The following is a 15158-nucleotide window of genomic DNA, read 5'->3' as shown; positions in this document are numbered from 1 at the left end:
CAAAGACCTTCTTGCTGGCGTGCCGTCGGCGCGTTTTCCATTCTCTTTCCTTCCTTCTGCCACCTACCCCCAATACTATAGTAGCCATTTTTCGTATGTGTCAAAAAGTGGGGGCTGAAACCTGATCCATCCGTTTTCTTTTGCACTATTTCTAAGTGTTTTCTCTCTCGTTTTTGATGAATAAGAATATCCTCCAGTTGTCTATGTCTCTTCTCTCTCTCTTTCATTTCATTTCAAAAAGAATTCTCGAAGAAGATAACCATCAAAAAGGTCATATGTGTATGGTGTTCGAGGAGGAAATTACATATTTATTTTCCTCCTTTTCCTCTTTTTCCCCTCTTGTCGCTTCCTTTGACATTATATGCTTCTTTAAATGGGACATTTTGGGACATTTAAGAACCGAAATTTTGCCAAATTTCAAAGAATTTTTTGATGTCTCACCGTTTTGAAACCAGGACGTTTAAAAACTGTGATAAATTTTTGAAAATTTTCGAAAATCACTTTAACCAGTTTTGTACTAAACTAACTTTAAACTATAAATTCAAAAATCGGGTCCCACCACGAAAACTACAGTAACCCGGCATTTGAGACCCTACCTGATCATTTCTACATTTATTCGAAGCGTCTTGACACGCTCCATCCAAACATATAAATTTCAATAAAAAATTCGAAACTCTGGCTGAGTTATGGTGTTTTGAGTAAAATTCATGGGTTTCGAATATTTTCGAAAATCCTCAACTTTTTAATTTTTCGAGGTACATGACTGCTTTTTAGTGGAGAGAAAGCAGAATTTGACGAATATTCATGCAAAAACACCCCGGACTATGTAGACATTCCGAATTCAGTAATTCCAGTTCTTTTCCCTAAAAAAGTGAAATTTTAAAAATTTGATTTTTTAACATTTTCGGTTTCAAACTGTCTTACAAAGTTACAAAATGGCTGTGTTTAGGTTTGTCCCGATGTCTAAGTCATTTTTTTATTGAAAATCTGAACTTTTTTGGAGTTTCGACCATTCCTTTTTTTCTTTGCAAAAAACTTTCTCTAACGCGCTAAACGACACGCCAGCTGTCTCCCATACTTTTATTTTCACACTTCACTCTCCTCTTCCAGTTCCTCCAGTAGTGTCCGAAAAGTAACACAAATTGTTTATTTTTTGTTTTGTTTTCCCCCTTCTCCCACGGATTAGCTTCCCATACACCCTCTTCACTTTCGCCTTTCAAAAAAAGTGGTGGCGGCAAAAGTGACTTTTCTTACCAAGGTACAGAATGTAAGTAAGAATCACTTTTTTTCCAGTTCTTACTAGATTTTTTAATTTTTTAACGAGCCACATTGAATATCAAGGTACCTAATTTTGTAGCTTAATCGATTTTTACAATTTTTTTTTCGTTGTACACAATTTTTTGGCAAAATTACGTAAAAAATGAAATTTTTTTGAATCATGCTCAAACTGGTACCCGCATCTTAAGGACTTTTGCGTAAGTAAGAAAACATGTAAAATTTTTGTTTTTACAGTGTACTTATCACATTTTCAGTTTATTAAGCAAAATTTCAGAAAAATTTTTGCTAATTTTTTTTGGGTCATGCGTACCGTTACCTACGTCAAAGGCGCACAGATTTTTTGTTTTTTTGACGGTATCGAATTTTCTCGATTTTTCGTCAATTCTCGAATCTGTATTCTCCAAATTAAGTCACCAAGAATTCAAATGAATCCAGTCTCCCCTTCATTCCTCTTGGGTTACGCCATCTTCATAATTCTGTGATAAGACTAAAGAAGACTTGGGGGGTGGCTGCTGCCACTCCCCATAAATTTCTTCCCCCCCCCCCTCCAAGTGTCTTCTAATTATATTCCGCAACAACACAAGAGATGGTTTCCCCCTTTTTTGATGTTGCCATCATAATGATTATTATGCTTCCCGTCTTCTCTTATCACTCCGAAACACACACGCATTTTTGATGTTTTATTTTATTTTTGCTTTTGAGACATTTGCCGCCATTTGGCATCGTAAACCGAATATTTTAGTAAAATTGGAAGTGAAAGTGTTTTGCGAACTTTGAAAGCCTCAAAAATGAAAAACGCACAAAATTTTAACCGTTTCGTTAAAAAAAATTTGAAGAAAAAAAACTTTAAAAAAAAATTTTTTTTTTGACCAGGCTCAAAATTTAAACCTGTACCCTTCCAAATTTGAGAAAAAATTGGGGTTTTAAGCAAAATTACAACAAAATTTCAAATTTTTTTTTGAATTTTCGAATTATTTTTGTTTTTGATGTATCTTATCTTGTAGATCAAATATAGGTCTACATTTTTGTAATTGACGGTTTTTCACTAGCTCCGCCCACTTTTGAGATATGCGCCTTTATAGTTTCTCATGTCATTTTTACCACCAAAATGTGATTTTTACATCAAAATAACCGGAAAATTCCATTTCTGACGTTAAAAACTATTTAAAACCCAATTTTCAAATAAAAACAAAATTTCAAATTTTTTTGGTCCATGCTCAAAGTCGTACCCTTAGCTACGCCAAAGTCGCGCGGACTACGCCGTAGGTAGAAAAATGTTGAATTTTTGTTTTTACAGTGTACTTATCACATTTTCAGTTTCTTAGGCAAAATTTTAGAAAAAAAAAATTTTTGAACATATTTTTTGTACCATGCTCAAAGCCCAACCTTAAAAACCTTAAAACCTTAAAAACCTTTAAAATCTTTGAAAAACCTTTAAAAATGTGAAAACCGGGTTTTTGAGATTCTAGACAATATTGTACACGTTCCATTTGTCGAATTCCTGTTTCAAAAATTTTCGAAAAATAAAATCTTTAAATAAATTTTTTGGACCTTGACCAAATCCTAACCCATACCTCTTGGAATATCCTAAAAATGTACAAAAACTCTTTTAAAAAACGCGCCACCGACACCCCAGACTCTACAAAACTTTTTTTCACAAATATTTTGCGGTTTCCCTTCCATAAGTGTAACAATCTCTAATCTCATTTTCTTTTTTTTTGCATTTTCACTTTTCCTCCTTCTCCTCTCCTTTTTCCATCACCGTTGAGGTTAATTATGTGTGATGTCGTCTCATTAGTGTGTATACTAGAAAACCAGAAAACGTAAATCTTTCTGTCTCCATTTTGGACGACATAGAAGGAAAATTGTTGGGTTTGGAGACTGACGGACTGACTGTACAGTGGGATATGGAATGGTGTTGGTCAACAAAATCTGTTATTAGTTTTTGGGGCGGTTGCCGCGTTATATATAGCTAGGGATGTGAATACCTTTCAAAAAATTTGAAACTTATTTTTGGTTTTTACCTTTTTTTGGCCTAAAAGTGTCAAAAACCCATCCAAATCCGACGAAATTTATAACATTCGACTCGTCAAAAAATGCAAAAAATAATAGGCCTAGGTGGGGGTCGAACCCTCGATACGAGATTACTGGTCAGACTCCTTACCAGGTAGACCACAGGTGAGAGCCGGCGGCGCGGCAAGGAGGTGATGGGGAAGGCGGCGGCACCAACGTCCACCACCACCTTTATCACAATCCTCGCCGCCGCGCCGCCGGCCCTCATCCATAGCCTACCTGGTAAGGAGTCTGACCAGTAATCTCGCATCGGGGGTTCGATTCCTCTGTCCTCTTATTATTTTTTGCTTTTTGTAACGAACAAGTTGGTATAAAAATTATGGGTTTTAGACGGGATTTTTACAAAGTTTTCAAAATTTTTAAAGGATTTTTTGATTTTTCGAGCTTCTAATGATCTTCTGGTTCTGGTCCAACCAAACATCTGAAACCTATTAAAGTTGTCTTCCATCATTTTTATGATCCCTCTCACTCCTCGTCATCTTCTCCCCTCGTGTTATGTGTCTTCCAGTATTTTCCAATTTTCCTCCATAAATCTCCTGACACAAATGGCTAATTTTTTGTCTTGTAATTATCGGGGATATTGCGTTTTTCTTTTTTTTTGTTCAAAGTGATTAATTCGGTTTCTGGTGAATAGCTAAGCCCAAAGACCTTGTGGGTCGTGTCGGCAAATTGAAACCGTTCGGAAAGGGAATTGGGGAGAGCAGAAAAAACGGGATGGTTGACATGCCAAGGTCGCTCTATGCCAATTCTTCTATTCGTAGATTTTTTTTTGGAATGATTTACCGCAAAATGTTGAAGGACGCTTTTTTTCTGAAGAAGATACCAGAGCTCGTCACAATCTAACGTTTTACTCAAATAAGTAGAAACTTATATTTTTGTGTAGATCAAATCTAGACCTTCATTTTTGTAGTTGACAACTTTTTGATAGCTGTTCACGCTTTTGAGATATGCGCCTTTAAAAATAAGAGGCGAGATAGCGTTCGAAAAGACGAGGGTGTCTTGTTTCTCTGCGTCTCTCCCCTCCTCTCCCTCTCGTTGCTTTTAGGTTGCAATCTTTAAAGGCGCATATCTCAAAAGCGTGAATAGCTATCAAAAAGTTCTCAACTACAAAAATGAAGATCTGGTTTTGATCTACATAACCAATATAAATTTGAACTGATTTGAACAAACCGGTAAGCAGTGACGGCTTCTCAAAGTTAGCCACGTTTTTAAAAGTTGTGATAGCTATACTATCTAAAAAGTTTGTACCTCGAAAGCGTGAATAATTATCAAAAAGTTGTCAACTACAAAAATATTGAAAAAGTTTGAAAAAAAAATTGGTGGCCTAGAAAACCTAATTTAGTCGCTCAGCTTGCCAGGTGGCCTAGAAATCCAAAATCCGTTTTTGACGTTTCTCACTTCAATTTCTTACACGAATTTCAAAAAATAGTGGCCTAGAAAATCTAAAATCTGAAAAATTAGTCCCCCACCAGTTTTTTTTTATGAAAAATGTGTCATTTTGGGTAGCCGGTGGCCAAAAAAAATGCAAAAATCGCCATTTTTGACAAAAATTGCAGTGGAAAATTTGAAATGCTGGAAACCTAAAAACCCCTGGATGGCCTAGAAACCCAAATTTTCAGAAAACTAGTTCCTCGCGAGTTTTTTGTCATTTTTTGACAAAATTCTGAAATTTTAAGCATGTTTTAATGTTGGAAATTGTCATTTTCGATAAAAACTGATTTTTTAAAACATTTTTGGGTTTCTTAGGGCTCCTAAGTGCTCAAATTTTTCCCGTCAGTCCATCAAGTTTACTTCAATGACCTAGAAACCCAAGACTAGTCCCCCACCGGTGATCTCTGCTCCGTTTCCTCATACTTGCAACGGGCCCGTAGGCCCGACTGAAAAATTTGAACTGAAAATTTGAATAGTTTTGAATTTTTTCCCAAAAATGTCGAATTTTTGACTATACTTTAGAATTCAATCAAAAGCTAGTTATGCATCAAAAAATTGAAATTTTTTATTTAAAATTTTAAAAAATTCAAAAAATTTGGTAAAAAAATAGGTACCTTTTTTTGAAGCCGGGCCGGGCCTTGAAAATTCTCTACCGGGCCGGGCCGTAAATTTGCAAGTATGCGTTTCCTCACTTTCCCCCATCCCATTTCATTTTCATTTCGAATCTTTTCCAATCCAATCAACACAGGTAGTAGTAGTAGTATACACACTCAGGGAGAGAGGGAACTAAGATTTGATAATGATAGAGAGAGAGAGAGAAATGAAAATGTGTTGTAAAAATGAACGGATGGCGGAGATGCAGAAGAAGAAGCTAAGAGAGCTAGTTGGACACTGCTGCTGTAACAGGGGTCTTCGTCTTCCCGCTTCCCGGACGGGAAGGCGAGAGAGTGTGTCGAGTGAAGAAACACCGAGAGACAGAGAAAGTTTCTGTCCCTTGCTTCACGCCGCTGGCCACAGATGATCATCAACTTCTTCAAAGGGTCCCCCCTAACAGATAGAAGGATGTACAGCACTTTTTCGACACACACACACGACACGCTCCTTCGAGATTCGTACTAACGATTTGACCTACTCAAATTTATTTTTGACCCCCTGCGAGCCTAAAATCGCTTTTTCTAGAATTTTCCATTTTTTCCTTCCATTCCCGCTTCCATTGCTTGAAAACGGTATTTTGAGGGTTTTGGACCAAGATTTTCAAAAAAAAATTTCTCTCGAAATGTTCAAATTTACAGATTTTTTTGTCTAAAACTGTATCCTAAGGATTTTAGACTCATTTTTGACCCCCTACGAGCCTAAAATCGCATTTTCTAGAATTTTCCAATTTCTCCTTCCATTGCCGCTTCCATTGCTTGAAAACGGTATTTTGAGGGTTTTGGACCAAGTTTTTCACGAAATTTTATTCTCGAAATGTTCAAATTTTAACTTGTCCGTCGACTCCAACGGTACAGATTTCTTAAATATTGTTCTGAGAGTTTTAGACGCATTTTTAGTCGATTGAGCCAAAAATCGCATTTTCAAAAATGTTCAATTTTTCCTTGAGAGTATACCTAAAATCTCCTTTTTTTTGCTTAAAAACGCCGTTTTAAAGGTTTTAGGGAAAAACTCTATTCTAAGGGTTTTTTTTAGCTTAAAAGTGCTATTTTAGGGGTTTTTTTGAACCGTACAGATTTTTTTTGTCTAAAACTGTATTCTAAGGATTTTAGACTCATCTTTAGTCGATTGAGTCAAAAATCGCATTTTCTAGAATGTTCCATTTTTCCTTGAGAGTAACCTTAAAAACGCCGTTTAAAGGTTTTAGGGAAAAACTCAATTCAAAGGGTTTTTTTTTGCTTAAAAGTGCTATTTTAAGGGTTTTGTTGCCCCAAAATAAAAAATTCTAACCACCAGTAAATAGGCCGTTTGTTGCTAATTTACAGATTTTTTCGCCCTAAACATTGTTCTGAGGGTTTTAGACGCATTTTTAGTCGATTGAGTCAAAAATCGCATTTTCAAAATTTTTTTCATTATTCCTCGAGCCAATTCCACAATATCCCGAATTTTTCAATGAGTAATTGTTGTATTGTCTATAACGCTATTTGAAAGGGTTTTTTCTCATTTTCCAACAAAAAATGTTGAACTTTTTTTCCCAAAATTTTACCACCCGTTTTATTTTTGCTGATTTGAAATTTGAACCGTACAGATTTTTTCGCCTAAAACTTTTTTCTAAGGATTTTAGACGCATTTTTATGGTCTACCTGAAAAACTTTGACTTTAACGTGTTGTGCAACTGCGCTCTACCGTAAATGGAAAATACCGTGAAACATACGTTTTTAAATGAAGAGTTCGATGGAGCGAATTTGTTAAATTCGTTTTTTAACCGCATTTTTCGAATTTTTCCATTTTTCTTCGAGCCTATAGCAAAAAATCTGTAACGCAAAAGTTTTTTGTTCCAAAGTGTTGTCGAATTTCTGAAGGCACCTAACTTGCTCAAAATCTAGTTTCAGACACCACTGAAAATAGTACCGTAAGAATTTGGGAAACATTTCGAATGTTTTGAAGTGAAATTGCAAAAAAAATTCTTCCTTTTGACAAAGTTTTAGGTAAAAAATTCGTACCGTTGGATTCAGCGGAAAATGTTTTTTGAAAATGTGTCTACAGCCTTCAAAATAAGTTTTTAGGCAATAAAACTGTTTGAATCATTGGAAAAAATAGGGGAAACTTTTAAAATGTTTTTTTAGAACCGCGTTTTTCTATTTTAACTCGAACGTTGTTTCAAAATGAAACTGTCTGGCGCGCCGTTAGGCGCCCTTTCTAACCAACAAAAACTTCCGCAACTTTTGTGCTCTTATCAATAAACGGGGAGTTCACATTTTTGTGCTCTCTCTCTCTCTCTCTCTCTCTCTCTCTCTCTCTCTCTCTCTCTCTCTCTCTCTCTCTCTCTCTCTCCTCTCTCTCTCTCTCTCTCTCTCTCTCTCTCTCTCTCTCTCCCTCTCTCTGTCTTTCTGCAGAAGAACGAGTGAAAACCAAGAAGCTGAGAGAATGAGAAAAAAAAACGATGATTATGCAAACAGAAGGAGAAACTCTCTCTCTCATTTCTCTATTTTCTTCCCGATTTGACACCGCGGAATCACGGCAAATTTCTCGAATCATTTCGATATTGTGTTTGGAGAGAGAGAGACCGTTCGAACCTTTATATATATATACCAATTATTTATTGAACGGAATTGATTTTTTCCTTAAATTGATAATTTCAATAGTATTAGCACGGCACAGTGGTTACAACTGCGCTCCACCGAAATGCCCTTGAAAAATGTATTTTTCTCTGAATCTCTCAATTTCGCACACTATTTTCTCGCGGTTTCGGTAAATAAATTTCCCTTTTTTCTTTTTTTCAACTTTTCCTCGAGCCTGTATGAAAGATTTTTGGTTTTTTCAATACATTGTCTAAAATAATATTTTAAAGGGGCGGGCCTTGTCAAAAAATTAAAGACCTTTTCAATTTTTCGATAATTATTCCGAATTAGAAGAAATCTTGAAAAATTGTCGAAAATGATCACATTTTTGACAAAAAAATTGAATTTTAACTTTTGGCGCCAATTATCTGGGCCTCTAAAACACTTTTTTTCATGTATTTGTGAAATTTGAGACGTGTGTCTCAGGTTTGACGTAGTTTTTGAAAAAAAGAGTTCACCGGAAGTTTTTGCGTTTGGAACAAGTGATTTCATCATGTTTTGAAAGTTTTTATCAGGATTCGTTTAGAATTTGAAGAATCCTTTTGAATATGCTTTACCGATATGATGATACTCAAAAACTTCGAAAAAAAAACGCAAAATCTGAAAAAGGCTCAAAAATGGTCAGTGTGATGGATCATGGCCGAACTTTTTCAATTAGGGTTTCTAGGCTTTTAGGGTTTTTAGGGTTTTCAAGGTTTTTAAGGGTTAAAGGGTTTTTAGGATTATAGGGATTTTAGGGATTTCAGGTTTTTAGGGTTTTTAAGGTTTTTAGGGGTTTTAGGGTTTTTAGGGTTTTCAAGGCTTTTAGGATTTTAGGGTTTTAGGGATTTTAGGGTGTTGAGGTTTTTTAGGTTTTTAAGGGTTTTTAAGGTTCTTTAGGGTTTTTAGGGTTTTTAGGGTTTTAGGGTTTTTAGGGGTTTTAAGGTTTTTAGGGTTTTAGGGTTTTTAGGGTTTTCAAGGTTTTTAAGGGGTTTAATGGTTTTAGAGATTTTAGAGTTTTTAGGGGTTTTAAGGTGTTCAGGATTTTAAAGATTTTAAAGTTTTTAAGGTTTTTAGAGTTTTTAGGCTAATAATCAAACATCGGGGGTTTGACCCCCACATTGGTCAAACATTTTCTTGGATCACTTTTATCTTTCAAATTTCAAACTTTGTTCTCTTCAAGTCATCGTCTGAAAAGTACTAAATGTTCATAAGCCACTTTCGTAATCAAAAAAACACTTATCAGTACACACCCTTCTCTCTTTTTCTTCAACAAAAATTCCTTATCGATCGATTTTTTTCTTTTTTCTGCTTTACCAGTACATTTTTTTTAGTTTTGTTCGTTAAAAGTTTACCTTTCTTTCCTCCTCCCACCAAAAACTTTTCTGTTATAACCTATAACCAGTTATCCTCCCGAATCTCGACCTCGGAAGACCCTCTTGAGATTTATTTTTTTCTCTTTTCACTTGTGAGTTTGAGGAGACGCAGATATATCTCCCCATATTGACATTCCCTTGTGCTCTAAGGTAATCCCGTGGCGCACTTTTTTTTTGGTTAGAACTTTTCTGGGTCTTTTTTGAAAATTTTGGGCTTCTGGGGGTCTAGGCCACCCTAAAGGTTAGTAAAAAAGGTCAGTTTTTTCCCAAAAAGCTGAAAATTTTTTTTGTAAAATTTTGGGAATCTGGGGTGCCCTAAAAACGTGGTAATCCCGTGATGCACTTTTTTTGGTTAGTACTTTTCAGGGTCTAAGATTTTCGCATGCTGGTGCGCCTTGAACGCCCCAAAAGTCTGTCATGACATTTTTGAGCACTATGCTCAAAAATGGTTTTTGTTTCGAGTCAACGCTCAAATTTGTTTTTTGAAAAAAAATTTGGACGCTGGGGCGCCTTAGGTGCTTTTACCCTTAAAAACGTTCTATAGGAATATAGGAATATGCTCTGTCAAATGATCAAGATTTTTTGCTAAGACTCAATTTTTTCGGCTCAAAATTTTTTTGACGTTTTTTTTTTCAAAAAGTTGCCAATACCACACACACCCCCACACTAAATCAACAACATGTGTTCTCCTCCTTAAAATTGATGGGGACGAGGTTTGAGAGATTTTGAAAAGATTTCAAAACTTTTTTTCAAAAACCTGAAGAAAAAGAAAATTGTGAAATTTGGAGCATGGGGCTAAATGACAGGGAGAAATTTTATTTTCGAAATTTTCGTAAGACATTGTAGTCAGGTAGGGAATCTCCCCAAAATATTGTTTTTTCAAAAAAAAAAATCGAGGCCCTTAATTAGCAATAGAGCGAATTTTCTCAATTCAAAAACTTATAATCCAAATTTTTTCGTATTTTCTCGATGATGGTTTTCACAATGTTTTCATTTTTGGAAAATTTGGGGTTTTACTCGTAATTTTTTTAACAACGTGCTTTTTAGGAGGGGGACAAAAACCCAGAAAGTCTTAAAATGGCAATTTTCAAAGTTGGCGTCAGCGCGCGGTTGCATCTTGGGTTTTCTGGAAATTAGGTTTTCTTCATATTAATGTTCACGTTAAAACTGAAAATTTAATGTGGAAATTTCAAAATTTTGGGCATGGAGCGCATTTGCATACCCAAGTAAGTCAGGCATTAGGCATTTCATTAAAATTTACGCTAAAGTGTCAAAAACCCTCAGTTCAAAATTTTGGGCATAGAGCGCATTTCCTTACGTCAGGCATAAGGCATTTCATGAAAATTTACGCTAAAGTTTAAAAAAAACCGTAGTTTTAAAAATTCGCCCTTAGAGCGAATTTGCACACCAAAGCCATAAAAATTCTTTATCTCTAAGTGTCCAAAAACCGCAATTTCAAAATTGTGGGCTCAGAGCGCATTTGCATAGAAAATAAGAACACATGAAGGGATGAGCCGATATCTGGTTTCTTTGTCTTACTTGACCAAACTCTGAACAAGTTCTTCTTCTCGCCCCCCCCCCCCCCCCCGTCACCAACTCTTTCGAGTACTCATGAGTCCTCTCACCTGGTTGTGCTCCCCCCCTCTCCTTAGCCTTTGCACATCTCTTCGGTTACTTTTTGAAACAATTTTACGGGCGAGTGTTCCGGTTATCCGGGAAATGAATGAGATTTTTGAGTTGTTGATGTTCATGCTTAACTTATGCTTCACATCATTCTTGAGGATTTTGACACTCGTGGTAAAAATTTGATACATTTTTAAAAGGATGCCAATTCTTAGGCGGTTTAGAGCTTTTTGAAGATTTTTTTTCAAAAAATTTGAAAAATTGCGTTTTTTTTGGTTTTTTGGTTTCTACGCGGTTTCTAGGTAGTTTTGAGGGTTTTTGAATTATTTAGCTGGGATTTCGTGAGTTTTTCGGATTTTGAGGAATTTAGGGGTTCCGTCATTTTTTGACGTTTTTTGACGTTTTTTGACGTTTTTTGAGTTTTGTGAGTAGAAAAAAAGTTTTCAAAGTAGTTTTGATGTGAAAAGAGCTTTTTTTGAAATTTAAGGTTTTTTCAGTATGCGAAAGGTATTTTTGATTTTTCACTCAAATTTTGGTTTTCCTGACGTTGTTTTGAACTTTTGAATGTGTCTTTTGTGAATATTTTCCCTTCATGTTTTGCCTTTTTTGAGAATTTTGGCTGTCGGTGCACATAAATCTCTTATTTCTTTCAAAAACCGTTAAAATTTCAGAATTTTAAACTTTTTAACATTTTGTGGCTTTTTTGTATTTTTTTAACGTGCAAATCATGTGTTTTTCAAAATTCTGACTGATTTTGCGTTTTAGGAAAATTTTGGATTTCAGAGTTAATTAGGTTGCTCTAACCAATGGATAATTCACAAATTTGACGGAAACGTTTATTTAACCGTTATGTCGGAAATTTTTGTCAAAAAGTAATGTATTTTACGTTATGGTCATTACTGTACACCCTCAGAAAGGAAAAATTGTTGTTCGTTGTTTTTTTTTTGCTCCATTCATCCCAGGATAAGCTTATTTTCCAAAATATCCGTTTTTTTGTCATTGGCTCATTTATAGTCCACCCATTCCTCATTCAACCTTTTTGTCATATTTTTTACGACACCGCTCCGCAAATCCCATTTTTCCAAAATTTTCCCAAAAATAAGAATTTTCTTGCAGAAAAATGGACGACGACGACACATTTACCTGTCGAATACAATATATAAACGATGCCGACCCATTTGCCACCACATCCTCTTCATATCTAGAGCCAATGAGACCAGTGACTTTCAAATTTCGACTACACGAGTGTATTAGTGAGTTTTTAATAATTCTAAGTTTTTATGCTTAAAGAAATGCGCCTTGAGAAAATTAAGACTCGAAAAACCTTTTTTGGTGACCGTGGACTTAAAAACTCCTCGTCCACCGGGACAGGAAGAAAGCGGGTAGTCATAAAACCCTAAAAACATTAAAAACCCAAAAACCCCAAAAACCCTTAAAAACCCTAGAATCCCTAAAAACCTTAAAAACTCTAAAACCCTAAAAACTTTAAAAACCTAAAAACCATAAATTCCTTGAAAACCTTAAATTCCTTAAAACTTCAAAATTTTAAAAAGCTTTAAAAACCCTAAAAAGCCTAAAAACTTTAAAAACTTCAAAACTCCTAAAAAAGTGATCCAAAAAAATGTTTGACCAATGTGGGGGTCGAATCCCCGATGCTTGATTACCAGCCAATTTCGTTACCAGGCTATAAGATTTGGCGCCGCACTCACCCGCAAGTCGGAAAAATTGCCTCTACCCTTAAAACCCCTAAAAACCTTAAAAACCCTAAAAACCTAAAAACCCTACAAACCTAAAAACCCTAAAACCCCAAAAACCCTAAAATCCCAAAAACCCTAAAAACCCTAAGAACTTTAAAAACTCAGGAACCAAAAAAACACGTTTTCAAAAAAATTTAAATTGTGTTTTTTTTTCTAAAAACGTGTGATCTACCCATGATTTTCTTATTTCCAGACGACCAACTACAAGATGTGATCCGAACACTTCGGGCACCCCACAAAGCCGGTGATTCCTCTCTTCAAGTATATCGGGGTCTCGAGGGAGGCGGCGGCGAGTTGCACACATATCTGGATAACGATATGACATTATCCGATCAGCAGGAGGAATTGGATATACTCAAAGCTGATACGTACGTTTTTGCTGACTGTTTTGACAAAATCATAGCGGAGAGAAATCGGAACAGTTTCTGATATCAGTTCCCTTTCTCTCTCTCTATTCCTTTCCGCTAGGAACGGGAGGGAAAGTGATAATTAGGAGAAAGTATGTATCTATGATGATGATGATGGAGATTGTGACATATGTGGGTCAGTTGCTTTTCTTTGCGTTTCGCAACTTTTTCAAAATTGAATTTGACTAGCTAAAAACATTGGCAATTGCATAAGTATCACGGAATGATAATGCAAAAAAATAATGGTCAAATCTGGTGCCCGGTGGAATCGAACCAATGAGTCGTTGAACCTGAGTCAGCCATTTTACCGGTTGCGCCACGTGTGTGAAAATGGGAGTACCACCTTTATCACCGTCTTTGGTAATCGGTTGCGAGACGCCACCTGTGGCCGAGTGGTTAAGCGCGGCGGGCGGTGGACTCGGGCGTCGGAGATCGAATCCGCTCCCCGGACACTTCCATTTTTTGGAAATGTAAGGTTTACTGGAATCGATGTAACTTTTGATGGGATGTCCGGTTTTTGCTGAAATTTTTGGAGTGGATAGAAGAAGGATAGGGGAAGATATTACAAGAAGAAAATTTTAAAAATCTCAAGAATTCCGAGATCGGGTTTTTTGGAATGTTCAAGATACCTGAGACAGTCCCAAGATTTCCAAATCCGTGGAGTACCCAGATTGCCAAAAGTGGGCGGAGCCTAGAAAAACGTTTTTGGTAAATTGGTAAATCCAAATCCCCTAAACTACCTTCAACTTCATTTTTCTTCCACCTCCCCCCAAATCCCGACCATCATATTCCGATATCTCCGCTTCTCCTCCATATCAATTTGTCTGCGCTCTCCACCTCCCCCCACACTATCTCACCCCCGTCCCCCTTGATCACCCTGAATTCAGAAATCTCAGCTGGAGACGTCTCTCTCTCTTCAGAATATACCAGAATTCTCCCATCCCGATTTCTTCAATTATTTCATTATAAACAGTGCGACCGCCGAGAGAGACTCCGCCCACTTTTTGTCGTCCGTCTCCTCCCTCCCTCTCTCTCTCTGTGATCTACCTGAAGAAGTCCTCCGTTGTCTTCCGTATATTGTTTATGTGCACCTTGTCTCTCTCTTGATTTGTCTGCGTCTCTCACTTTTCCGTACTATTTTCGAAATCTCACACTTGTGAGTAAGGAGAGGAGCAAACCGTATTTACTCATTTGCATGTTTTCATTCATTTAGGGACAGAGGGGGGTACTCTAATATAATGGAAAACGCGCATTGTTATGGTTTCGCCATATTTTGATGACGTTTATTAGGTTTCGGGAGTTTTGGACCCCTTATAAGGTGTCTTATGACAATTTTTACTCATTTACGTTTTTGACAAAAACTTTGTTACCTAAGGGCTCCCTAAACTTAAGATTCCAAAATTTTATGGATTTTTGAAAAAAAAACTTTTAACGCTTAAAAGTTGGCTTTTTTTGAATTTGTGGAAAATTTTTCTTTCAAAATTTTTTTGGTCCCCTAAGGTGCATCAGTTCTAAAAATTGAGATTCCAGAAAGACCGTCAAAAACGTAGTTTTAAAATTGCTGTAGAAAAATTTTGGCGAAAAATTTTTGTGGACCATAACTTGAGGGTCAACTATTGTAACATTTCCTACTTCTGATGTTCAATTGTTCAAAGTGTCAATTTTCATCTACATGTCCAAATTTATATTTTTCGACTTTTGAAACAAAAAATTGAGTAAAAAAATTTGAAAAATTGGTCAACTTTGAACTGTTGTCACGCTTCGCATTTTGAACCAGTTTTATTGCAATTATATTGATTTTGTAGATCAAAACTAGCTCTACATTTTTGTAGTTGACAACTTTTTGATAGCTCTTCACGCTTTTGAGATATGCGCCTTTAAAGATCGAGAGGCGAGAGAGCGTGCAAAAAGAGGAGGGTGCCTCGTCTCTCTGCGTCTCTCCTTCAACCCGCACTCCAGGTG

At 36.2% G+C, this 15158-nt stretch overlaps 1 protein-coding gene across 1 annotated transcript; it reads left to right on the top strand.

Annotated features, from left to right (window-relative positions):
• Positions 1-12152: 12152 nt before the first annotated feature.
• On the top strand, positions 12153-13218 carry GCK72_000319 (uncharacterized protein; the record flags this gene model as incomplete). Its single annotated transcript, XM_053722415.1, has 2 exons — positions 12153-12285; positions 12983-13218. The coding sequence occupies 2 exons, from the start codon at positions 12153-12155 to the stop codon at positions 13216-13218; spliced, it is 369 nt and encodes a 122-aa protein (XP_053591060.1).
• Positions 13219-15158: the final 1940 nt, after the last annotated feature.

The sequence above is a fragment of the Caenorhabditis remanei genome, chromosome I (genome assembly GCF_010183535.1).
Source record: "Caenorhabditis remanei strain PX506 chromosome I, whole genome shotgun sequence".
Lineage (NCBI taxonomy): Eukaryota > Metazoa > Nematoda > Chromadorea > Rhabditida > Rhabditidae > Caenorhabditis > Caenorhabditis remanei.
The sequence above is the reverse complement of the archived record's forward strand: the minus strand, read 5'-3'. Positions and strand labels throughout refer to the sequence as shown.